At 55.2% G+C, this 22,943-nt stretch overlaps 1 protein-coding gene across 2 annotated transcripts in view; it reads left to right on the forward strand.

The window, feature by feature from the left end:
- The window catches only part of LARP1 (La ribonucleoprotein 1, translational regulator), a 43,734-nt gene extending 21,147 nt beyond the window's left edge, over positions 1-22,587 (forward strand). The window contains exons 3-20 of one of the 2 annotated variants that reach the window (XM_058815602.1): positions 7,161-7,222; positions 8,742-8,807; positions 9,489-9,660; positions 10,218-10,349; positions 10,464-10,607; positions 11,244-11,406; positions 11,617-11,761; positions 11,967-12,141; positions 12,959-13,128; positions 13,398-13,757; positions 14,799-14,922; positions 15,510-15,715; positions 15,810-15,916; positions 16,240-16,391; positions 16,661-16,805; positions 16,980-17,089; positions 17,539-17,666; positions 18,210-22,587. In XM_058815602.1, the coding sequence (XP_058671585.1) occupies positions 7,161-7,222; positions 8,742-8,807; positions 9,489-9,660; positions 10,218-10,349; positions 10,464-10,607; positions 11,244-11,406; positions 11,617-11,761; positions 11,967-12,141; positions 12,959-13,128; positions 13,398-13,757; positions 14,799-14,922; positions 15,510-15,715; positions 15,810-15,916; positions 16,240-16,391; positions 16,661-16,805; positions 16,980-17,089; positions 17,539-17,666; positions 18,210-18,431 (2,783 nt within the window). In that variant the 3' untranslated portion in view covers positions 18,432-22,587. The remainder of the gene's footprint in view (positions 1-7,160; positions 7,223-8,741; positions 8,808-9,488; positions 9,661-10,217; positions 10,350-10,463; positions 10,608-11,243; positions 11,407-11,616; positions 11,762-11,966; positions 12,142-12,958; positions 13,129-13,397; positions 13,758-14,798; positions 14,923-15,509; positions 15,716-15,809; positions 15,917-16,239; positions 16,392-16,660; positions 16,806-16,979; positions 17,090-17,538; positions 17,667-18,209) is intronic. The other variant, XM_058815603.1, reaches the window with a different exon arrangement.
- Positions 22,588-22,943: the final 356 nt, after the last annotated feature.

A 22,943-nucleotide genomic window follows, 5' to 3' on the forward strand; every position in this document is an offset into this window, starting at 1 on the left:
CTTTTCATTAGAGCCCGGCAGAACAGGCAGAGCGGTGCAGCAGAGGTAAACGGGAGCAGAGGAAACTGCTCCGGATCTCTCTTTAATTTGCAAATCAGTTGTTCCCAAAGGTGAGTGGGTTGGGTTGGTTTCTTTTTGTTGTTTTGTAAGGAGTTGTGAGTCCTGCCTGGTGTCTGCCCTTGCTGTCCTGTAGTTCCTGTTCACGTTAACCCTCTCCCCACCATGATTTTAGTTTTTAGGTCATGAACTATCAGCTGGTCTCTGAGCTGGCTGGGAGGAGGGCTTGACTCTCCATCTCCTCCACGATTTGGCTCACTTGCACACCCTGGGCTGCTGCAGCCTTGCCTCAGGTGGCCTCCTGTCCTAGCCCTGGGCTGTCCTTGCTGTGCCTCGTGCCCAGAGCAGCAGCTGGATCAACTTGTGCCTTTTCTCAGGGGCTCACGCTGACACAGCCTTTTCCCTGCAGCTTTTCCAGCCTCTGTCCCTGAACCATTTAACCTCACAGAGTGTTCACAGGTGTCCTTGAAGGCTTTTCTGCCTTCCATGCTGGCAGGGGAATTGCTGGTGACATGCTGTTCCAGCTGGAGATATCTGCACCAGATGTACTGGGTGAGGCACGGGTGCTCAGCTCTGCAGGGTGCCTTAGCCCTGCTCAGAGAGACCAGGGTGGCTCAGCAGCTGTGGGGGCCTGAGCCAGCCCAGCTTCCTCATTTTGACAGTTTCTGAGGTCTGGTCAGCTGGGTGACCTTGCCTGTGTGCCCTGTGCCATGCTCCTTGGTTTTTAGGAACCATTGGTTCCCCCTGGAGAGAATCCTTAGTTGAGAATTCTTTTCTTTGTAGGTAACTGGATGGGAGGTGGTTCATGTGCAGTCTCATTCTGTGTGTGCCTGGCATCTCGGGGATCATGTGCAGGGCTGTGAGCATGGATTGTGTGTCAGGAGTTTCCTAGAAATCCTCTTCAGGGAAGAGATTTGCTTGAAAAGGCGGTGGAAAGATGTCACTCGCCCTTAAGAGGGAGTTCATTCTCTACCTTTAATAGTAGCTGTCTGTGCCAGGAAGCATCCAGGCTGCCCTCAGTGACAATGTTAATGTTAGAAATGCTTGTCGGTGTTTCCTGACCCGCTCCTCCTGGAGTGTAGCTGGTCACAAGTTACAGCATTTCTGTCTGGGACTGAGAGGCTGCAGTGAAGATGATCTTGCATTTTTGGTAAGTCCAGACCCTTCCTGCCCCTCATTTGCTCTGGAAATAAATGTCAGACCCTGCAGATAATGCATGTGTGTAGAGCTTGTAGCAGCTTTGTGTGTTTGAAGGAGCAGCGCTGTTCTCAGCTCTGCTGTGTTCTGGCTGAAGCCCCTGCTCGCTGTGAGGATCTGTGCTCAGCAGAGAAGGGCTCTGCACATGTCCTGAGCTGCTCCTCCTCTTCCGGGGCTTTCAGACTATCAGCTGGGGGATGTGAGGGCTCAGAGAGCTGGATTATAACTCAGATGCCCACACTCAGCCTGTGGCAGTGCTGTCCTGGCTCCACCTGCCTGTGCCCCAGCCTCCCTCCCTGCACTTTTCCAGGGCAAACTCCTGAGCTCCTGGAGCTGCCTAGGACACCCAGGTGGGAGTGTTCTCATGCTCTCCATGGAGCTGTCAGATGCCCTTTTTGAAGTTATTTTTAGAGAGTGATCTTTGCAGCAGTTGCAGAGCTTACATTGCAGAGAGGTGTAGGCAGCTCCTTGCTTCCTTTGCTGTTACAGTAGGGCTGTACAGTGGAGCTGGGGAAAATTTCTTGGAAGGCTTTGAGCCATGCTACTTGCAGCTTATCTCCTGCTCCAGCTCAGCAGGCTTCCCACGAGCTTTACAAGCCTGAATCCTGCTCAGGCATCCACCTTAAGGATCCAATCTTCTGCTTGGTCCTGACCTTGGCCATTCTTCTGCAGCTTTTTTTGCATGTACAGGAAACTCCTGCTGTTGCTGAGGTGTTGCAGATATTCCTCTTACCTTTGTAAGCAAGGCCAGACACTGCCTCTGGGAGCTGTGTGGTTCTCTGCAGTCCCCAGGAGCAGGTGGGAGCCCCTGTCATGGAGGCACCAACCCATTTGTGCTGGAAGATATCCTTGTGCTAACATCTCCTTTAAAGCTGTAGAACTCCATGCACTGCTCCCTTGTTTCCCCCTCCATGCACTCATGTGCCTCTGGCTGCAGCTGTGATTTGGTGGGAGGTAGAGCTGTAAAACACTGCAAACCAAGAGGAGGTGCAGTCTGTGGGCTGAGCCTGTCCTGGACCTTTCTGGCTTTGTGTGCTTTGTGATGCCTTCAGCAGAATGTGAGCCTGCCAAGCAGCCAGTGCTATAAATCCCAGGCTTTTCCGCTCGTGTGTGGAGCTGCAGGGACAAGTGTTTCCCATCTCAGCTCTGGCACAGGGCTGGGGCTGTGCAGGGAGCAGCTCCTGGGGAGGCAGGGCAGGGCTGGATCTGCTCATTGGTCTCTGGGGGTACCTGCCCCTCTCTGCTCACTGGGGTGTTGCCAGTGTCTCCCTGGGGTGGCTGAGGTTCCGTCCCATCTGCTGGTGCTTCCCAGCCACTTTACAGCAAGGGTGTGTTGCCCACCCCAGCCTCTTGCTGATCCAGAAATGGGTGCAGCACCCACAAAAGGAGCTGTTATAAATATATAAATAAAGTGTTTGCCTGTTCCCCAAGGCTTCTCTGCCTGTAACTTCAGGGGGTCCTGTTTGGGATGGACTCAAAAAGGAAAGAGTTCTATCACTGCCTGCAAGAGAGAGGCTGCTGCTGGGAGCAGGGACTGCTGTTGGCTTGCAGGACACATCTGGTCCTGCACATGTCCCTGTGTGCTCTTGGTGGACATGAAGGTCACCAGCTGTGTCCTCTGATGGCTGGGGCAGGCTCAGAATGCAAGTCCTGCACTGAGTACATGAGTGCCACAGGAGAGTCTCCAAATCCATATCATGCTCCTGCTGCTGAGCACATCAGGTCACCCTGAGAGAGAGATTCCTTGAGGCCTGGAGCAAGGACAGGGACAGGGTTGGTGGCCTGAGTTACCCATGTTGGGAAGGTAGGGATGCACCTTTGGAGCTGCTCCCTAGGTATTCTTTTAGGCCAGGAAGGGAATTCTTGCTGCCACAGTGGGGTCCTGGCAGGCCTGCTGGGTCTGTCTTACAGGAATTTTTTTGAGGGTTGGTGCTGTTTAACCCCCTCTTTCCTCTGTGTCAGTACCCCAGGAGGGACTCTCCTGCCCTCACAAAATTACTCTGAAGGAGCTATCTATCTCCTGGGAAAACAAATAATCCCACGCAGAAACATTTTTTAACATTTTTGTCAGCTCACCCTTGCCCAAGCTGCACTTGCTTTTCTCACCTAAAAACCTCGATGCCAGAGCTGGTGTCCTGTTGTGTTGGTTATGCCTTACAGTCTTCACATGTGCCAAGAGTGTTCTGTGCACTGTGGAGGCACAAGAGTGAAGTGGATCCTGGTTGACTGCTGGGCACGTGGCTGTGTCATACAGCACCCTCAAGCTCCTGCCAGGGCTCTGGGGAAACTGGGGATACTGGTTTGGCTCCTGCAGCTCCATCAGGAGCTGCATCACAGAGCATGCGCCCCTGCCTCAGCCTCTTCAGCACAAAGTCCGGGCTCTTGGCTTGGAACCTCCTTTATCAGCACTTTCTGGAAGGTGCCAGGCTGTGGAGCAGGGAGCAGGATGGCTCCTTTCTGTCGACCTGGCTGCTGGGGAAGGAGGGCGTGCTGTGTCAGGGACAGTGTGCCAGAGCTGAGGGCTCTGCATTCCTGCTGGGAGCCTGGGCTGCCCTCTGAGGCTGTCCCAGCTGCTGGAGCCCCTGTCTGCATTGCACACCTGGAGCAGGCATTACAGCATTCTTGCTATAGGTACAGGTATTTCTCCAGTAATGCCAGGTCTTTGCCCAGCACTGCAGATTTATTCTCTCTTCATGTACCTTCTCTAAAATTTCATTATAAATTCCACTGGATTCAAGGAAAGGCAGAAAACCAGTTGCTGGGTGTTTGATTTCATTTTCCCAGATCAGTTAGTAGATGTATCTCCTTGGTTGGGTCCCATGGTCCTATGTCAAATGTCCTGTTGGGGTGGAGGGACATTTAGCTGTGGATCTGCTGTTACTCTGGCTGTCTGCTCCTTGTGCAAGGATAAGAGGCATTTGCTCACCTGGATGCCCCTGTGAGCCTCCCACCCCAGGGCTCTGTGCCCCAGGCAGGTGTGGGCTGCAGGAAAGCACTCAGGTGCATCTGGGAGTGAGTGTGCAAAGCCAGGGAGGGCTCTGGCTGTGGCACAGCCACAGGAAGGGTTTGGCTGTGATAGCAACTCTGGGGCTGCTGTGGGTGCTCCCACCTGTGCCTCATCCCCTTGGTTGCTAAGGGATAATCACCTCGTGGCTGGGCACCCCCATGGCTGGACAAACCATCAGGTTCTGGCTGCAGGCAGCAGATCAAAACTCAAGACCTGCTGCTGTTCTGTTCTTGGCTGTGCCAGCATCTGCTCTGTGGCTGAGGCAGAGCTGCTCCTTGCTTCCCTGCCCGCTGTCCCTTTGCCAGCCTCACTCCACTGAGCCCTGGCTCCTGCTGCAGCTGTTTGTCTGTGCCCTCACACAGAGAGGCCCTGTTTTTCACGAGGTGGTCAGGCACTGCTAGTGCAACTGAAATTACTTACTGCCACCAAACACATGCAAAGGGAGGGTTGTGAGACACCCAGAGGTCTGAGACATCTGTTAGCAGCTTTTAAAGGCTCGCCTGTGAACCAGGGAGGCGTCCAGTGTCCCTCAGTGCTTGTGCTGAGCTCCTGCCTGGGATGAGCAGCACTCATTTGCTCTCCACTCCCCAGGCTGATGCAGTGAGGCTTTCCTGCAGGGGGTCTTTGCAGCTGAAGACCACAAGATGTGTTGCTGGTGCCCTTGGTTATGTTGCTGTGCCCTGGAGGGTGCCAGGCTTGCATGGCCTCTGCTTGCTGTGGTCTTGGCTCAGCAAATGCTGTGTCTGGCCACGTGTCCACCAGCACGGTCCCAGCCTCTCGTCTCCTACTTTGGTCTCCACCATGAATTGCTGGGGCTCCATCCGTGCTCCACAGCCTCCCCTCCTGCTGGACTGCACCCCTTTGCTTTGTGTTTTGTCTTCTCCAGTGCTCTGCTAATGCTAATTAGCCTTCTCAGCACCTCAGCAAGATAAGGGATCCCTGTTCATATCTTGCAGATAAGGAAAGCAGCAGAACTTGTTTCAAACAATCTCCTCCCTCCCCCGCAGAGATGATGGAGTCTGTGGCACCTGCCCCTGCCACAGGCTGTGCCCCTTGGTCCTCTTTCAGTGCTGCTTGTGAGGCCCCTCTCTTTGACTGGTTCCCAAAAAAAAGCACAAGAACATCTATTGGCCTCGAGGCAGCTGCAGGAAGGGGCTGGATGCTGCTGCTGTGAGCCCTGGGGCTGTGCTGTGGTGGGAGCAGGCGCCTGGCTGGGATCCTTGCAGGCTGAGAGCTGTCCCTGCTGTCCCCAGCCCCAGAGATCAGCCCTGGTCAGGCTGTGCCAGTCCCATCAGTGCTGTTGGAGCAGGCAGGGCTCCTCTGTGTCTGTGGGTTTGTGCTCTAGCTCCTGGTGCCTTTTGAAGCTATATTTAGTTGGTGACATCTGTGGGCGTTGAATGGAGGATTTTGGGGGCGGTTTTGAAAGTGGTGCCTCTTCCTACACCAGCAGGGAAGTTTAAAAGCCCTGTGGCAAGCTTTGTGCCATGGAGCCAGGATTCTCAATGAAGTGCACATGGAATAAATGAGGGACACGTGGGACTGCTGCTGCTCGTGAAGGGAGGCACTGCAGGTGGGTTGGGGAGGTCTGGGGGAAAAGGGGAGGGTTCAGGGACCCAGCTGAGAGCTTGGACTCTTCTGGACATGAAATCTCCATGCAGGAGCCATAGAGAAAGGAATTGGGGAAGGGGAGTGCACATGGCTCTGTCCTGCCATGTCTGACTCTGCCTTATTGACACTTCAAAGCCTCCAGCCCTGAGCAAGGCCAGGATGAATCACTGGTGTGGAGGCTCAGAAGGGGACCGGTTTTGATCATCCAGGCAAAGTTGTCCAGCCTTGCAAGGAGATCAAAGGCAGCTTTGAGCAGAGCTGAATAGGCTACTAAGGGTGTTTCCCGGGGCATCCCTTGATAGCCGTGCTGATCCTCCCACCCTCACCCTACCCCAGCCAGGGCTGCTTTTCTTCTAAACAAAGCCAGTGAGTCAGCAGAAATCCTCTCTGCAGGAGCTGGCACCTGGCACAGGCTGCCCTTTGGGGCAGGGCCCAGTGGGCTCTCCTGTCCCTGTGGAGCACCAGTGTCCTGGAGGAGGTCCCACAAAACCCTCTGGTGTGTGCTGGGCAGAGCTGTGCTGCTCTCCTGCTTGGTCTCTGTGTGCCCTGTGTGAGCCTGATCAGAGACCTTGCAGCCAGAGCTCGGGGACAAAGCAAGCTGAATTCCTGTTTGTGCTTGTAAGGAGGTGGTGTGTGAGCTGGAGCCAAGATGGGCCATGGTGAGGTTGAGATCTTGACTTGCTGTGAGGTCTGTGGTGGTGTGAACCCAGCAGTCTCACTCTGATGTGTTAAAACACCCCAGAGGTGCTTCAGTGCCTAAATGCTTGCAGCTGTAGCAGGATTTAGGCACTGGCTCGTTCTCTCTGTACATTTCCTCCCTTGAACTTGCTGTCCCTGCTGGGATGCCTGACTTCAGACCAGGATGCAGCAGCCACAGACTTCTGCACAGTTCTGTCAGAGCCCTGCTCTGCGCTCTGGGGAGCATCAGGGCACTGTGATGGGAATTGGCTTTTCAAGGGCAGGTTTGTTTTGCTGTTCTGTGGATGCTCCTTGCCCCCATCCTCCCTGGCTGGGGAGGGCAGAGCTAAGGCAGGGGCTGCCATCCTGCAGCAGCTTGGGGTTAAAAGTCCATCTCTGGGCCGCCTGGATTGGTCAGGAGTTCTCTGATCTTAACGGGGCAGTTCTGAGATTCGAGTCAGGAGCTGGCTGTGTTTTCTGTTTACCTTTCCTGTTAGCCCTCCTTTGCTCAAGGGGGAGCTGCTTTCCTTCCTACCCACTTCTGTCCAGAGCCAACACTCCCACTCACAGCTCTCAGCTGTGTTTTAACACTTCTGTTATCCTTCTCTTGCAGAACTTACAACTCCAGCAAAAGTGGTGAGGGCTGCCAACCCGAGACAGAGGAAAGGAAGCAAGGTAAGGCTGTGCCTGCTCTCCTCTCACTGGCCCCCAGTTTCTGGTGCAGTTGTCTGTGCTGCATGAGCCTCTTGAGGGTCTGGAGACAGAGCTCTCCCTTCACAAGCTTGCTTGTGGAGAGCCTGATGTGCTGGCCTTGTTCTCCATCTCCTCTTCAGCATTTTAGGGATCTTGCATGCTGCTGTGACTGGTTTTCTGCCCAGCTAGGTCAGGGGAGACCTTCTCACCTCACCTCTAAGAGGGAGGCACCTGGAGGAGTTCTGGATGTGGCAAACCTCTCACCCTGCTGTGAGGACACCCCAGATTCCTTGTGGGCTCAGCCTGTGCCCAGCCCTGCAGTGTAGGCAGGGTGTGCCAGTGGTGTGTCTGCAGCTCTGTCCTTCCTTGTGCAGTCTGTTCCTCCCTGGCACACACAGAGCCAGTAAAATTGATGTCAGACAGAGCCACTCCTCTGGAGGAACCAGGGCAATTTGTTCCAGGGAATCAGTGGTCATGGAGGGACAGTTTCTTCTGGGGCACAGCTGGGGACAGGGCTGTTGGTGTTGGCTCCCAGCAGCCAGTAGAGATGTATCTGCAGCTTGATAGGACTTTACTTCTCTGCTCCATTTTGGAGAGAGGAAGGCCCTGGGATGGAAGGTGCTCCTCTCTGTGAAACAGGCACTGGAATTGGTTTTCCCAGGAAACTTGCCTCCTGGGCAGAGGAACATGGCACCTGCATGTAAAGATGTGATCTCCTGAGGGATAAAAAATTCCTTTGACTCCAAATTATTTCAGAAATAACGATCCCACAAGGGCAAGGAGGAGTTTCTGTGCCCAAATATGATTCCTTTGGTACCTGGGCAGCTGTTTGACTTCTTTCCTCTGTCCTGCAGGTCCTCTGAAAGCTGAAAGAGATAGAAATGGTGGTAGTGAGCAGGTCATTTATTCAGGAGAGAAGTAGTTGATGTTCCCCTGTGTGGCCATGGGGTGACTGGAATGAGGAAGTTCCTTCACTTGCTTGAATTTTCTCAGCCACTCTGGGACCATGCCCTTGCTTTGTTGGCAGCACAGGGTGGTTGTAGTTGAACACTTGTGGGGCTGTGCCTGGCTGTGGCTGCCAGCAGCTGGAAGAGCTTCTTCAGTGGACTGTACTTGCATCAGGTGTATTTAGAATGCTGGTAGCTGAGTGCTTTCCCTGTGCAAGGGATGGTGCCTGTAATTGAGTGAATTAACCCTGGGCAACTTGCTGCAAAATGCTGCTGCTGGGGCAGAACATTTGGTGAGAGGCTGGGAGCTTGCAGGAGTGGTGGCAGCCTCATTTCAATGTCTGATGGACATAAACTTGTCTGCAGCTATTTGGAATTAGTTCAGGGTTCCTGCTTTGAGGGGGAGAGGGGCTGTGTATGTGCAGTGTGGGTGTCCCCCTCCAGCCTCCTGGGGACAGCTGTTTGTGGGACAGGGTGGGTGGAAAGCATTCTTCCCTGCTGCAGGGAACACCTGCAGCTTTGTGCACTAACAGGACCTTTCTCTTTGCTGCCAGGTTGGTGACTTTGGTGATGCCACAAATTGGCCAACACCTGGAGAAATAGCCCACAAGAGTGTGCAGGTGAGAACACAGAACCATTGTGATGGGCAGGATGAGGCCCTTGCAGACCTCCCTGTCCCTCTGGCAGCACTGGCTGAGCCAGGCCATTTGGGGTGCTGAGTGTCAGTGCAGAGGCAGCCAGGAATAGTGTGCAGGGAATTTCCTTTTAGGGCTGCCTCCCTCCCTCAGTGCTATTCTGGGAACCTGGAGCCCATTCTGAACCCTGGGCTGGCTGGAGCAGGTAGGCCAGCCCCCAGACCTGCTCTGTGCAGGAGGGGACTGGGCCAAGGTCAGGAGGAACTGAAAATGCATGAAAGGGTTTGGTGTGCTGAAGGGGCTCAGCCTTTCCTCCCTGCTGAGGACATGGGTGTCATTGAAACCTTTCTGGTTTTGGGTGCTGCTCTGCTAGCTGCTGCCTGTGTGTCAGGGCAAGGTGGTCACTCACCCTTTTGTCACTGGGGCAGTTTGGTCCTTTACAGGACAAACCCATCCATGAGCACAGGGTCTCCCTGTCAGCCCATCTTGGTGTCTCAATGAGCCCTTGCCCTGCTCAGCCATGAGCCCTTCCCCAGGAGCAGGATAGCTCTGGGAGGTACAGGGATGCACCCAGCCTAGGGCCAAGTCTTCTTGTTCCTGCTGGGGCTGCCTCCAGCTCCTCACTGCTCCCACCTCTCACATTTTCCTGCCCTGCTGTGTCCCCAGCAGCCACACAAAGCACCATCCCTTCGGAAACTGCCTGTCAAGAAAGACATGAAAGAGCAGGAAAAGGGAGATGGGAGCGATGGCAAAGAGAGCCTGAAAACCAAATCTGATGAGTCTGGGGAGGAGAAGAATGGTGATGACGACAACCAGAAGTCAGCCCAGAAGAAGAAAGGTAAGGCAGGAGCTGGTGGGGAGAGTCCTCCAGGCTCAGTTTCTCTTCCCCTTCCCAGCCCTCAGGCAGGTGGAAGCCTCCTCTGCCTTATGTGGAGTCCTTGCTGCAGGACATGATCCCAGTGCAGGGACAGCTGTGGGAAAAGGTGTTTGCAGGCTTCAGGTGTCATTTTGGTGGGAGCAGGGCCCAAGCAGAGGCAGGGCAGGAGCCTGCCTTCCCAGGTGCTCCATGGTGGCGCAGAACAGCCCCTCACTGTGGGTTCCATCAGCTGTGGTTGACACGTGGGCTCAGTCTGGCCTGAGCCTGGGCAGGCAGAAAGGGGCAGAGGAAGGACAAGTGCTGTGACAATTGCCACAGGCAAGTTCTGACTCATGTCCCTCTGTGTCTCAGAGTCCCCATCAGAGCTGTTCTGCATCCAGTGAGGCCTGGAGGGGTGTCAGAGGACAGGGTCTGTCCAAAAGGCCCCGCTGCTCTCTCCCCTCCATGTGTGGGGGCTGCAGGGGAGGAAGCAGCCGCACTCTGAATCTGTGTCACACCAAAACCCTGTCCTTTTGCAGGCAACAAACACAAGTGGGTCCCTCTGCAGATAGACATGAAGTCAGAGGTGCCCAGGGACAAAACAGCCTCTCGGAACAACCGGCAGAACGAGCAGCACAGGCACCCCTCCAACAACCGCAGCGAGCTCAAAGGTGGGGCTGGGACTGGGGACCCTCCTGGCCTGGCCACGGGGCACAACTGCCCTGCATTCAGAGGGGAGGTGCTGTCATGCCCTCACTCCCCTCCTGCCTCTCCCCCTGCTGCAGGCTGGCACCCTGACAACAAGCACGAGCGCAGCTGGCAGGACCACGATGAGACGTCCAGCGTGAAGAGCGAGGGAGGCGCCGTGCGAGGAACCTTCCGGGGCCGGGGCCGCGGCCGGGGCAGGGGCAGGGGCCGTGGCAGAGGAGGTGAGCACTGTGTGTGTGTGCTCTGTGACTGCAGGGAGAGTGACACAGAGCTCTGTGCCTGTGTGCCTCAGAGATCTGGGGCTCTAAAGTGGGCTGGGGAGGGCAGAGCACTCCAGGGATGCAGGGGAATATTGTGGCAGGTCATTGCAGCCGGTAAGTTGAGCTGCTGTTAACAAAGCAAATAAGTCAATTTTATAAAAGCAGATGTCTTCCTGCTACTCAAGCTAAGCTCTTTTTCATGTTTTCCGCCCCTTGCAATAGCTCTGTAAGCAGGAATTGAAGCATGCTGATAGTCTGTGAAGGCTTTATGCCATTTGACAGCCAAGCAGGAGTCATGGCTTGGGTGAGAAAGAGCATCTGTCCTGACATATGACTGGGCAGTGTCCGTGCTAACACTGATGCAGCTTCAGTGTAGGGCCTTTGTGTGTCAGCTGGGCTGCCCAGTTATCCTTGGGTAAGAGGGTTCCTGCCCCCTTCTGTGGCAGAGACAGAGAGCAGGAGGAGGATGAGGGATGTGGGTGCTCCACTGTGGGCTTCCAGGGGGTCCTCAGGAAGAGGGAAGTGTTTGTGCAGGAGTCCACCCCCATCTGGCAGGGCAGACCCCAGGGGCTCTGTGCTGACCCTGGTGTCCCCCAGGGCACTTTGACTACCAGTATGGGTACCGGAAATTCGAGGGCTCGGACGGCTCCCGCACGCAGAAGTACGCCAGCAACATCACCTACTACTTCGACAACATCAGCAGTGCTGAGCTCTACAGCGTGGACCAGGAGCTGCTCAAGGACTACATCAAGAGGCAGATGTGAGCACCACCTCCTGTCCTTGTTGGGTGGTGGGGACTGTGCAGCCAATCCCATGGGAAGGATTAGAGCTGATGTGTTGACCCTGCTGAGGTGTTGGCATCTAGGCTCCCCAGGCTTTCTCCCTTCAGGGTGTGTGGGGGTTATTTCTTTGGGCGTGCCCAGAGAATGGTGGTTTGGGGCTTCCTCTCACTGACACATTGTCCATGCAGAGAATATTACTTCAGTGTGGACAACCTGGAGCGGGATTTCTTCCTGCGGCGCAAGATGGACTCGGAGGGGTTCCTGCCCATCACGTTGATCGCCAGCTTCCACCGTGTGCAGGCACTCACCACTGACATCAGCCTCATCATCAAGGTGAGGGCAAGGAAATGTCACCTTTCCTCCTTGTTCTGCTTCTCATCACCCCTGTGTAATGCCTGTTCACTGTGGATGAGTGCAAGTGGAGCCTTCTCTTGTTCTTGACTTGCTCCTGCCTCCTGTGAGTCCTCCAGGGAGGGATGGCTTGGGCTCAATATGCCAAAGCAAGGCCCCAAGTTAAGCAAATATTGCTTGGTTCCAGGCTCTGAAGGACAGCAAGGTGGTTGAAATCGTGGATGAGAAGATCAGGAGAAAAGAGCAGCCAGAAAAATGGGCTCTGCCTGGCCCTCCTATGGCAGACTACACACAGACAGACTTCTCACAGTTCATCAATTGCCCTGAGTTTGTGCCCCGGCAGAGCTTCCAGAAGGAGACTGGTGAGCACTGGGGGAATGGGGAGGGAGGTGTGGGATGCAGTGCTGGAACTGCAGCAGGGCTGAGACCCTGAGAGTCAGGAGTGTTCCCAGGGCAGGGCTCTGCCATTGCCTTTCTGCTTGGTGGTGGGAGCTGGTGTCCTTGGACTCCCAGAATGCTGCTGCCTCCAGGTATAGGGTAATGTGAGAGACTGAGTGTGGCTGTCCTCTGTTAGGGCTGAAGGGATTCAGAGAGAGTCAGTCCTGCTGAAAGTCTCTTTGCTTGCCTGGAAATAGTCTACAGCTGCTGGGCAGAGCAGAGGACACTTGTGAATCCAGCCTTTGTTGGTTGAGGAGATACTGGGCACAAATTGGGCAGCAGGTGTGGAGCTGTCACCCAAGTGCTGCAGAAGGGTCTTCTGTCCTTCATGGGCTTCCCATGCTCTTGTCACCTCATCCCATGGGGGCTGGCAGGAGCCCAGGGCTGGGCCTGAGGGCCCATGTGAAGGATCTTGGTGCTGCCATAAGAGTTTTGACAGAAGATCTGGCTCCAGACTCTCTCTGGAAGGTTTCCCAGAGAGCAGCAGAACACCTGCTTTAGGGCTTTGTATGTCTGGGAGCTGTCACCTGCAAAGCTTTGTGGCCACTCCTGGCATCATAGCTTTAACTGGAGATTCCCACTCTAGCACTTGTGGGCACTGTGCTGTTTAACTGTGGCCACTGGGTGCCAGTTAGTCCTGCAGGCTGTGCCATGCTGCCAGAATGGTTGGGTAATTTGTAACTACACCCCCTGGGTTCCCTCCCTCCCTCTAAAGTGGTTTGTGGCTCTTGTTGGCTCCAGAGTCTGCTCCAGGCTCCCCACGTCCTGCCAGCCCAGTCCCCACCAAAACAGAGGAGGTCAGCAACCTGAAGACAATGCCCAAGGGCCTGTCCACAAGCCTGCCAGACTTGGATTCAGAGACATGGATTGAAGTGAAGAAGAGACCCCGACCTTCCCCAGCCAGGCCCAAGGTAAGAGATGTGTGAGCTGTTGGACTGGGAGTCTCCCAGTGATTGGGGTGGCTTGGATCATACATGGGCAGGCTTCAGTGAAGTAGGGTCTGTTGGGAGTGATGTCCCAGTCTCTCCTGTGTCCATCTGAGCCCCTTTGGAGCTGTTCCTCAGTGGTGCAAATGAATGTTCTCCCCAGATGGGCTGGGATAAAGAAACAAGGGGTGAGAGCTGGGTCTTGTGTCGCCGTGGGGTCTTTACCCTGTGTCACCCTCACCCCCGACCTGCAGAAACCAGAGGAGTCAAAGACACCGCAGCAGCAGAAGCAAAAGGACCAAGATGAGCCTGAGGAACTCGACTTCCTCTTTGATGAGGAGATGGAGCAGATGGACGGGCGCAAGAACACCTTCACCGACTGGTCAGACGAGGACTCGGACTACGAGATCGACGACCGCGACGTGAACAAGATCCTCATCGTGACCCAGACCCCCCCGTACCTGCGCCGCCACCCCGGCGGGGACAGGACTGGCAACCACACCTCCAGGGCTAAAATGAGCTCAGAGCTGGCCAAGGTCATCAATGATGGGCTCTACTACTACGAGCAGGACCTGTGGACAGAGCAGTTTGAGCCAGAGTATTCACAGATCAAGGTGAGAGTGCTGGTCTGAGGGTGGAAGGGATCTGTGTGGCCTGTGGGGAGCCTCGTGTGCAGCAGTGTGAAAAGGGCAGTGCAGTGGGGTACAGCTAAACTGGGATTAGTCCTCCTGCAGTGTTTGGGATTCTTGGCTCCCAGCATCATGTTTGCCCATGCCAGGGATAAACACAAAGCTGTAAGCAGACGTGAGGCTACAGCCAGGTAAACAAAGTGCCAGTGGTGAGGTGACCTGGAACATGGGGCCCATTGTTCTGCTGTCTGCCAGGATCTCAGCTGGCAGTGCCAGGTCTGTGAGGGGAGCTGGCTGTCTCTGCACTGCCCTTAGTGCCCTGTGCTTTGGGTACAGCCTGTTGGAGACTATGTGTGTTGGGGACGGAGTCATGGGTGGCTGGACTGCTCTTGGCCTGTGCTCTTCTCAGTTTTGGTGTCAGTTTGCATAGACATGGGCTTTTTATAGAAAGCCCATCTGCTGTTTTGAAATGTTGGGGTCCCAGCTTGGTGACTCTCACTTCCAGGGACTTGCCCAGACTCATTCAGTGACAGAAATCATGGCTGTGAGGTGGGATGACTTATTAGAGCTGCCAGCTGGGCTCAGTGCTTCTAAGTGTGAAGCAGTACTGCTCTCTGGGATGACAGGGACAGTGTGTGTTGGGGTGTTTGCTGCCAGTTTGGCTGTGAGGATGTGGGGAGGGGTGCTCTAGGGACACAGGAGAGTGGCAGGGGGTCCTGGCCGAAAATGGTCACTGAGCTCATGTTGAGCTTCACTTCACTGGCTCTGACCTGGCTGGTAAAAGCCTGAGAGAAGCAGGTGCTGGTTAGTGAACCTAACTGGGATCCCTGAAACCTTGGCAGCATCAGTGGCTCAGATGTGGCCTGTGCAGTGCCAGTTTTCTGTCTGCTGCATCTCCCCTGTGCAGCCAGTGCCCTCTGGGCACCGAGGCCCTGTGACTGTCCTTGGGGCCCAGTGTTGTGACTGTTGCTCAAGCAGAGCCATGGTTGTGAGTAGTTTCTTCACCATCTTCTTCCTCCAATGCAGCAAGAGGTGGAGAACTTCAAGAAGGTGAATATGATCAGCAGGGAGCAGTTTGACACCCTGACCCCAGAGCCCCCCGTGGACCCAAACCAGGAAGTCCCTCCTGGTCCCCCCAGGTTCCAGCAAGGTAAGAGATGGGGCATGAATGGATGGGACCACATTTGTGCAGGCTGCTCATGCTGAGAGGTTCTTGGAGGCTGGGTAGCAGCTGGGGAGAAGGAACTGAGGTCGCAGGTGTAGTGGATTATCTAGTTCACAGAATATTGAGTTGCATCATTCCTAGATTAATGCTCCCAGCTGAATGCTGTGGGGCTCTGGAAGAGGAGCCCAAAAGCAAGGGTGTCCCAGTGGAGTAAGGAAAATCTGGCAGGCTCAGATGTAGTTCCTGAGATTTGGCTTTCCTGTTGGACCCTCTGAGTCCTTGGAAGGCAGCTGCCTGCTGGACCTTGTTTGCCTGTGTGACACCAGGGCTGTGTCCTTGGGGACAGGGATTTGTTGCTGCTGTTAACCACTAGGAAGCAGATACCTTGTGGGGAGCTCTCTGCATCTGCAGCTTGGATTTTGGCTTGGTGGCCAATCTGGATTTCAGGCTGCCTGTGTGGGGGAGCTGGGACGTGTCCCTGCGTTCCTGCCCCTGCTGCTTCCATCTGCTGGCTGGCAGTGCCTCAGTGCCTGGAGCCCAGGCTGACACAGGGTGGGGGTCTCTCCCTGCAGTACCTACAGACGCTTTGGCCAACAAGCTCTTCGGAGTCCCTGAGCCTTCCACCATCGCCCGCTCTCTGCCCACGACCGTCCCAGAATCGCCCAACTACCGCAACGCCCGCACGCCGCGCACCCCGCGCACGCCGCAGCTCAAGGACCCCACGCAGACGCCCCGCTTCTACCCCGTGGTGAAGGAGGGCAGGACGATAGATGCCAAGGTGGGACCAGGCTGGGCTGGGGGGCAGGAGCTGGGGCTCCCAGCTGGGGCCTGAGCAGGAGGGGAGCACGTGTGTGATGCTCCATGTCTTGCAGACTCCGCGGAAGAGGAAGACGAGGCACAGTTCGAACCCTCCCATGGAGTGCCACGTGGGCTGGGTTATGGACTCCAGGGAGCACAGGCCCAGGACTGCCTCCATCAGGTACCAGGGACAGGCTGCAGGATCGTGGAGGAGGCAGAAATGGGGGAGGGAGGGAGTGTGGGAAGGAAGGGGAAAGCAGCATCCAGGGATCCAAACCTGCCCTTCATGGAAAGACTTGGGGGAAATCTGTGGCCTTGGAGAATTGCAAGACAGACTTGATTAGAGACTTTGTCCACTTCCTGGTACACTGCTCCATGGCTCATGCCCCAAGCCCAGGATAGTTACAAGGTGTGGGTGGGACCAACAGACAGGTGGGGTGGAGTGTGACCCCCCTCTCCTGGGTGATGCCAAGGAAGGATGCTGACAGCAGTCTCTCACCTCAGCTCCAGCCCCTCGGAGGGGACCCCGGCTGTGGGGAGCTATGGCTGCACCCCGCAGTCCCTGCCCAAGTTCCAGCATCCCTCCCACGAGCTGCTCAAGGAGAACGGCTTCACACAACACGTCTACCACAAGTACCGGCGGCGCTGCCTTAACGGTAGGGACCCTGCACTGAGGGGAGGGACAGGAGGTGCTCTGCCCTGCTGGGGACAGGAACATGGCAGGGAGGGACACAGGGTCCTACAGGACAGCCCTGCTGGCAGCTGCTGTGTCCCCAAGGTTTCTGGCGAGCATGGGCTGTGCTCATGGTGTCCAGTATTGGGACTGGGTTGCTGTCATCACAGTGCCACAGGGCCCTCCTGCACATGAGCCCCTGATTGCCTGGGGGAGGATTGGCTTTGTAATCATCCCCTCCTCCCCAAACAGAGCGGAAACGACTGGGCATTGGTCAGTCCCAGGAGATGAACACGCTTTTCCGGTTCTGGTCCTTCTTCCTCCGAGATCACTTCAACAAGAAAATGTATGAGGAGTTCAAGCAACTGGCTGTGGAGGATGGGAAGGAGGGATACAGGTAAGAGAGGAGGGATAGAGTGGCCTTTTCTAAGGGTTTGGCCTTCTACAGGGCAAATAAGGCAGTGCCTCTGACTTGCTTGAAGGTGGGTCTGGGGTTGTTCTCAGTCTCGTGCTGCTGCTGCCCTGTGTTGTGTGCAGCAGTGTCTGAGCTGCACGTGCTGCTCCTTCCCAGGTACGGTCTGGAGTGCCTTTTCAGATACTACAGCTACGGGCTAGAGAAGAAGTTCCGGCCAGACATATTTAAGGACTTCCAAGAAGAGACCATCAAGGATTATGAAGCTGGTAGGTGCCTCCTTTGGCTCCCCTGGGATTGGCAGTGATGTAGCTCAGGTGTGTGGTCCTCCTGAGCCTCTTCTCATCACTTTGGGGAAGCCACATAGCGCTGTGGACTGGTCCTGTTGCTCATTTCACAGGAGAGGGTTGAGTTCACCATAGTGAAGATTGCTGGGGCTTGGAGGAGGGCAGTGGGAGGCTGCAGCTCTGCCAGAGCATTCCTGTACAGGCACCATTTCCTGTGGGATTTCTCAAGGCCCTGCAGTGGCTGAGCCTGGGGACATCCCAAGGTGGGGCTCCCAGGACTGATGTAGGTTGCTTCCCTCCAGGTGTTCCATCTTGCCTAGGCTGTGCCCACCAGCAGGACAGTAGAGTTTGTGGGGAAGCCTGGAGGAAAGGTGTCTTGTTTGGGTTTTTGTCCTGCTGACATCTGGATTGGGTTTTTTTCTTCCCTCCAGGGCAGCTCTATGGGCTGGAAAAGTTCTGGGCCTTCTTAAAATACTCCAAAGCCAAAAATCTGGACATTAACAGCAAACTGCAAGAATACCTCAGCAAGTTCAAGCGCCTCGAGGACTTCCGAGTAGATGTGAGTAGACACAATTGCTGCACCTCACTGGGGGCCCTGTCCTCTGAGGGTGGGGGATTTTGGGGATCCCCACGTGGTGGCAGGAGGGGGGGCAGTGACACCTACTGTCACTCCCAGTCATTGCAGCCAGACTGGGAACAAACTGCGGGATTGGAATATGGCAAACCCAGTGAGTGTGGGATGACAGAGCTGGGTGAGCCTGTCCCAGAGGAAAGGGAGCTTGGATGGTTTGAGTAGAGCCAGCATGGTGTGGAGCTTTGGCTCCCAAATTTAGGGACTGTGCCTCTGTGTGGGAAGCAGGTGACTAAGAGCAAGTTGTCACCACTGTGGTCAGTTTGTGGAAGTCAGGCAGTTTTTCTGTCAAATGTGGCAGCAGGAAATTGGGACAGGGAAGCTGAGTGCTTAGGGTGAGTGTGTGTGGGCCAGGAAGAGAGGGAAGCTGCAATTGGAAGCTTGCAGGAAGGCTGTTTGCTGATCCCAGAGGAGGGATCAGGACCTGCATTTGGAGGAGGCTGTGCTGATCCTGGGGTGCTTCTCTTGCAGCCACCCATGGGGGAGGAAGGTGGACACAAGCGATACCCTACGACGTCAGGGGGAGACGGCAGGAAGCGCTACCCATCCCAGTCTTCCAGCAAAACGGTCAGCCAGTGCCCATCCAGCCAAGGCCACGCCTCACCCAGCCAGCCTGCACAAGAGGATGCCAAAAACCTGAGCCAGCAATCCCCTGCCCCATCAGCTGCAGAGTCGCAGACAGTGGGGAAGTAGAGGCTGCAGCTTCCTGCCGGGGTGGGGTGGGGTGGTGGGGAATGGCTCAGAGAGGGGCAGACATGAGGGGTGGGACAGGAAGGGAGCTGCAAGGTGGGTTCCCAGGAATAGGCTGCTTGGGAGAAACTTCAACGCACATGATTTTCTTCTCTTGTGGCTGGAAAGCAAAGACGATCTGCATCCAAAACACCATTTTGCTATTACTACCCTGACCAGAGCCAGACCCGCTCCCAGCAGACCCAACCTTTTTCCCTTCTCTCTCCTCTTGTGCACACACTCATGTCTTAGTGTCTCTTCAAAACAAAAAAAAATGTGTTCTGGCTGGGTTGGAAAGGGGAGATTTTTTTATTATTATATATATATATCAAGTTTTAAATTATTGCTAGAAGTTCGTCTGGATTTACCAAAACAAGTCTGCTCTGTGTGGCCCCAACGAGTCCCCTGTGTGTCCCCCTGGGATGGACGGCGGAGCAGCCGCTCAGGAAGCTCGGAGGAGCGAGGTTTCCCCCCAGTGGGGGACCGAAGCCACAGCGTGTGCCGATGCTGCTGCGGAGCCTCTGACCTCCATGACCCGGCTGGTGCCCCCGGGGCCTCTCCAACGCCGCCTCCCCCAGGAGCATCGCCCTCCTCGTCCTCCTGCTCCCTTCTCCCCAACGTCTTCGCCTTCCCGAGGGTCTGGCTCTCCCTCTGTCCACCTCTCCCTTCTGTCACGGACAATTTGGAAGTCAACCAAAGGACCTTTGCCGAGGATAGGCTTGTTGTGACTCCTTCCTGCGAGGATGGCTGGTTGGGAGGCTGGCAGGCACCTGGACTCGAGCCTGTGTGGACGGTGCACCCGCTGCCCCAGGAATGCCCATCGCTTGCAAAGACAGGACTTTGCTGAAGGAGCTTTTCTCTTCCTTTTCCCTTGGAAAAAATGACATAAAAGAAAAAAAAAAAACAACCCACAAACCCCTCTGAAACAACAACAGAAAAACTCTTAAAAAAAAAAAAGACACATCTCCCTTTGCTTTCTTCCTTGGAATATTACTGAAGAAAAAAAAAGAAAAAAAAACAAACAAAAAAACCCCAAAAACACACAAAAAAAAAGTTGCCTTATGGTGGAGCTGGAGCGGGGAGGCTTGTTGGCTTCCTGCAGCCTGGGGTGCGCTGGGCTCTTGGCTCCCCAGGCCCAGAGACTCCTCCCGGCGTTGCTGCCGAGCTGATCTTCCCTGCGGCCTTTCCTCTGACCCCGCAGCTCGCTCGGATGCCTCCCTGCCATGGAGCCTCCCTGCCAGGCCTGAGGCTCCTGGGGCAGGGCTGAGGGCAGTCGCATCCAGGACTCTGCTCCGCTGTGTTGGTACCGTGGCAGCCTTGTCCCCACCACAGCGACTCTTCTGTCATGGCCTTGCTCACAGCCCCAGCCCTCCCTGGGCAGGAGGTGCCTCTGCTCCTGTCTGTGCTTCCAGCGTGGCTGGGGAGTGAGCAGGGAGATGTCCCAGCAGCTGGGGGCACTGCTCTTAGCTGTGAGCTAGGGCTGCTTCTGTACCTGCCAGGGAATGAGGCAGCCCTGGGAATGCTGTCCCACAGCAGCCACTGGCTCAGGGCTGCTGCTGGGACCTGTGCAGGGGTGAGCAGGGGCCTCCCTGGCACAGGAGAGCTCTCAGCTGGGTTTCCTTGTGTGTTGTGTTGTGGCAGCTGCCTGCGTGGAGTCTCCCACTCAGGGCACAGCCCCTGTGCATTTCCAAGGGCTGAGATGACACCGTGTAGCTCCTTACCCAGCTGAGGCAGGGGGTGACTGCAGAGCTGCTGCTGTGGCATTTACTTGATTCATCCTTTCCCAGCACCAGGGGGACTCTGGCTGTGAGCTGGATCCTTTGTGAGGGACGTGTGTCAGGTGTGAGATCTCGGAGATGTCCAGTGCTATCTCTGGAGATGCTCCAGGGCTAGCACTGGAAAGTTGTGTTCCTGTCCAGCCAGACCTGCTTGCCTTGCTGCCACCCTGCTCCTTCTGCTGGGTCCCTGGCATACCAGTCTTGGCTGTGGCTCAGGCTCCATCCCTGTGAGCTCCAGAGCTGTGCTCCTGTGTGCAGTGTGGATGCCGCACTCCAAGGGTGCAGCTCGGTGTGTTGTCCTTTCTGCAAAGTCACAAGCTGGTACTGAGCAGTTTTCCCAAGGGATCCAGTTGATCCAGAGCTGTCTTTTAGCTGGGAGCAGTCATCCTCTCTCCAGGGCTGTCCCTGTGTGGCTGCAGGGTGGGTGGGAGCAGCCAGGAGCTGAGAGCAGGAGCAAGGGGGAAGCACGGCCAGGCTGTCCATCAGCAGTGGCTGTGGGTGCTTGTGGCGCCCTGGCTGAGGCCATCCCTTCCCAAACTGACCCTGCCTCCAGGATCCTGCCTGGGGACAGCTGGGCTGGTCTGACTGGAGTGAACTGCTGCTAGGATTGAAAGCACAGCTGGGTTTGAGAGGCTGGGGAGCTGCTGCTTGGCTGTTCCCTGGTGCTGTGACCCTGCCCTGCTCTGTCCAGCCCTGCCACGTCACCTGCGGCTGGTGTCACTCCCAGGCCTGAGTGCAGCAGGGCAGCCCATCCAAGGCCATGGGTCTCTGTTATGGCAGCAGTGCTCTGGGGTTGTGGGGTGAGAACTGGGCAGGATGGGCAAAAGTAACACTTGTACAGTGCTGTGGCCGTGACTGTTATCTCTGCATTTCCCCTCTTGTGAGCTGGAGTCAGATCTCTGAGGTTACATTTCTAGGTGGTTTGTCCCAGATTTTTGAGGAAGAGGCTGGAGAGTCGATCGAGGACATTGTAGATGTGTTGCTGGTTGTTTGCAAGTGGAGGCAGGTCTGGATGTGCCACAGGTGATCCTTGCTGCTGTGTCTGTGCTCCTTTCATTGGCATGTGGCTCTCTTGAAGCCAATTGTCTGCATTTCAGCAACAAATTCATAGGAAATGGGGAGGGATGAGCTGCTGCTATGGAGTTGTTGCTTGTAGAGCAGACTGTGGAATTGCTTGGGTTGTAGAAGAGGTAGGACATTTCCCAGAGGATTTCCCAAAATACTGATTTTTAAGTGATTTTAAATTTCTGATTCTGAGGATCTAGTCTTGGCATGGAAGTGTTTTCCCTTCCCCCTCTGCCAGGTCAGTGGCTTGTCACACTGGTGTGTGCACCCAGGGGAAGGTGGGTCAGAAGAGCAATCCCAGTGGTCCCAGTGCCCGTGTGCCTTGTTTTGCTGTCATGGGACAGGGCAGGACAGAGCAGAGATGGATGTGACAGCCCGAGGCAGCTGCTGCTGGCTCAGCCCTGTGCTCCTGCAGGGAAGGGAGCACAGAACTCTTCCCTCCTGCTCCATGCCAGCGTGGGGGCTGGCAGAGGGCAGGGAGCTCCCCGGGTGCCTGGTCTGTGCCCAGATGGGTCACAGTGGCCACAGCCAGGCTCATGTCCCCACTGGGTGAAGGGACAGCTGTCCAGAGGGGGTTTGCATTTGAGGGAGCTCTTGCCCTTCTGCAGAGGAGGGAGTTAGGCCTTGCTTTTAGTTTGAATGCCTCACCTCCACCATGTATTTTGCTTTCTTGAATTTTAGAGGATTGAGAGGTTGCACACGTGCTCCTGTGAGTGCTGATTGTCCCACAGCTCATGAGAGCTCCATGGTGCTGGTGTCCAGCCACTGGCAGAGCCTGGGGGAAGCCCCAGCTGCTTCTGGAAAGGCTGAGGGAGGCTGAGTCAGGGGAGCCTTCCTCATCCTGCCCCTCCTCAGGAGTTCCTCCTTGCTGAGGTCAACTTGTCTGAATGCAGGTGGCTGTAACAGGTACAGAGCTGTGTAGAGTCAGAGTGGAGGTGGAAGGTGTGTTTCTGAGGAGGCTTTGTTGCTTTGCCGTGCTCATTTGGGAAAAAAAAAATTAAAAAATAATGATGCTGCTGCTCTGGTTTTGCCTGTCCATCTCTTCTGCTGCCCCCTGGCACCTCTGATGGCACCTTGTCACTGTAGCCTGTGGGGTCCCTGAGTTTTGGCACCTGCTGGGGACTGATTGTTGTACTGTAACAAACTGATGAGTTTAACCTCAGTGTCCTGCCATGTTCCACGTGGCAGTGCAGAGGGGGCCTTCTAGCTGTTAATGCCTTCCCAGTTATTTTATCAAAAGGAAAAAAAAAAAAAAAAGACAAAAAAAAAAAGGAAAACTGTAAATGTAGCAAGCTGTGTTTGCAATGCTTATTGTCTCCTGTCTCTGAGGCTGGTTATGTCACTTGTCACTGTTTTGAAATGGATGCTGGGCTCTTCCTGAGAGAGTTGTTACACTTGATGTTAAATGCCTCACTGACTTTTTTTAAAGATTCCAATACAGGTAACAGATAAAAAAGTTTCTTTCATTTTTCTTTTTCTAAGCAAACGTTCATCTCGGTGGTGTGGAGCGGGTGGCTGGAGGGCAGCGTTTCCAGGAGTAGTTTACAGTTTCACTTTCTGCAGACACTTGAACATAGGACCGATGTATCTGTGACAAGCACATCCCCTTGGTGGGAAGCTCCAGAGGAGCAGG

Source organism: Ammospiza caudacuta, chromosome 16 (assembly GCF_027887145.1).
Source record: "Ammospiza caudacuta isolate bAmmCau1 chromosome 16, bAmmCau1.pri, whole genome shotgun sequence".
Lineage (NCBI taxonomy): Eukaryota > Metazoa > Chordata > Aves > Passeriformes > Passerellidae > Ammospiza > Ammospiza caudacuta.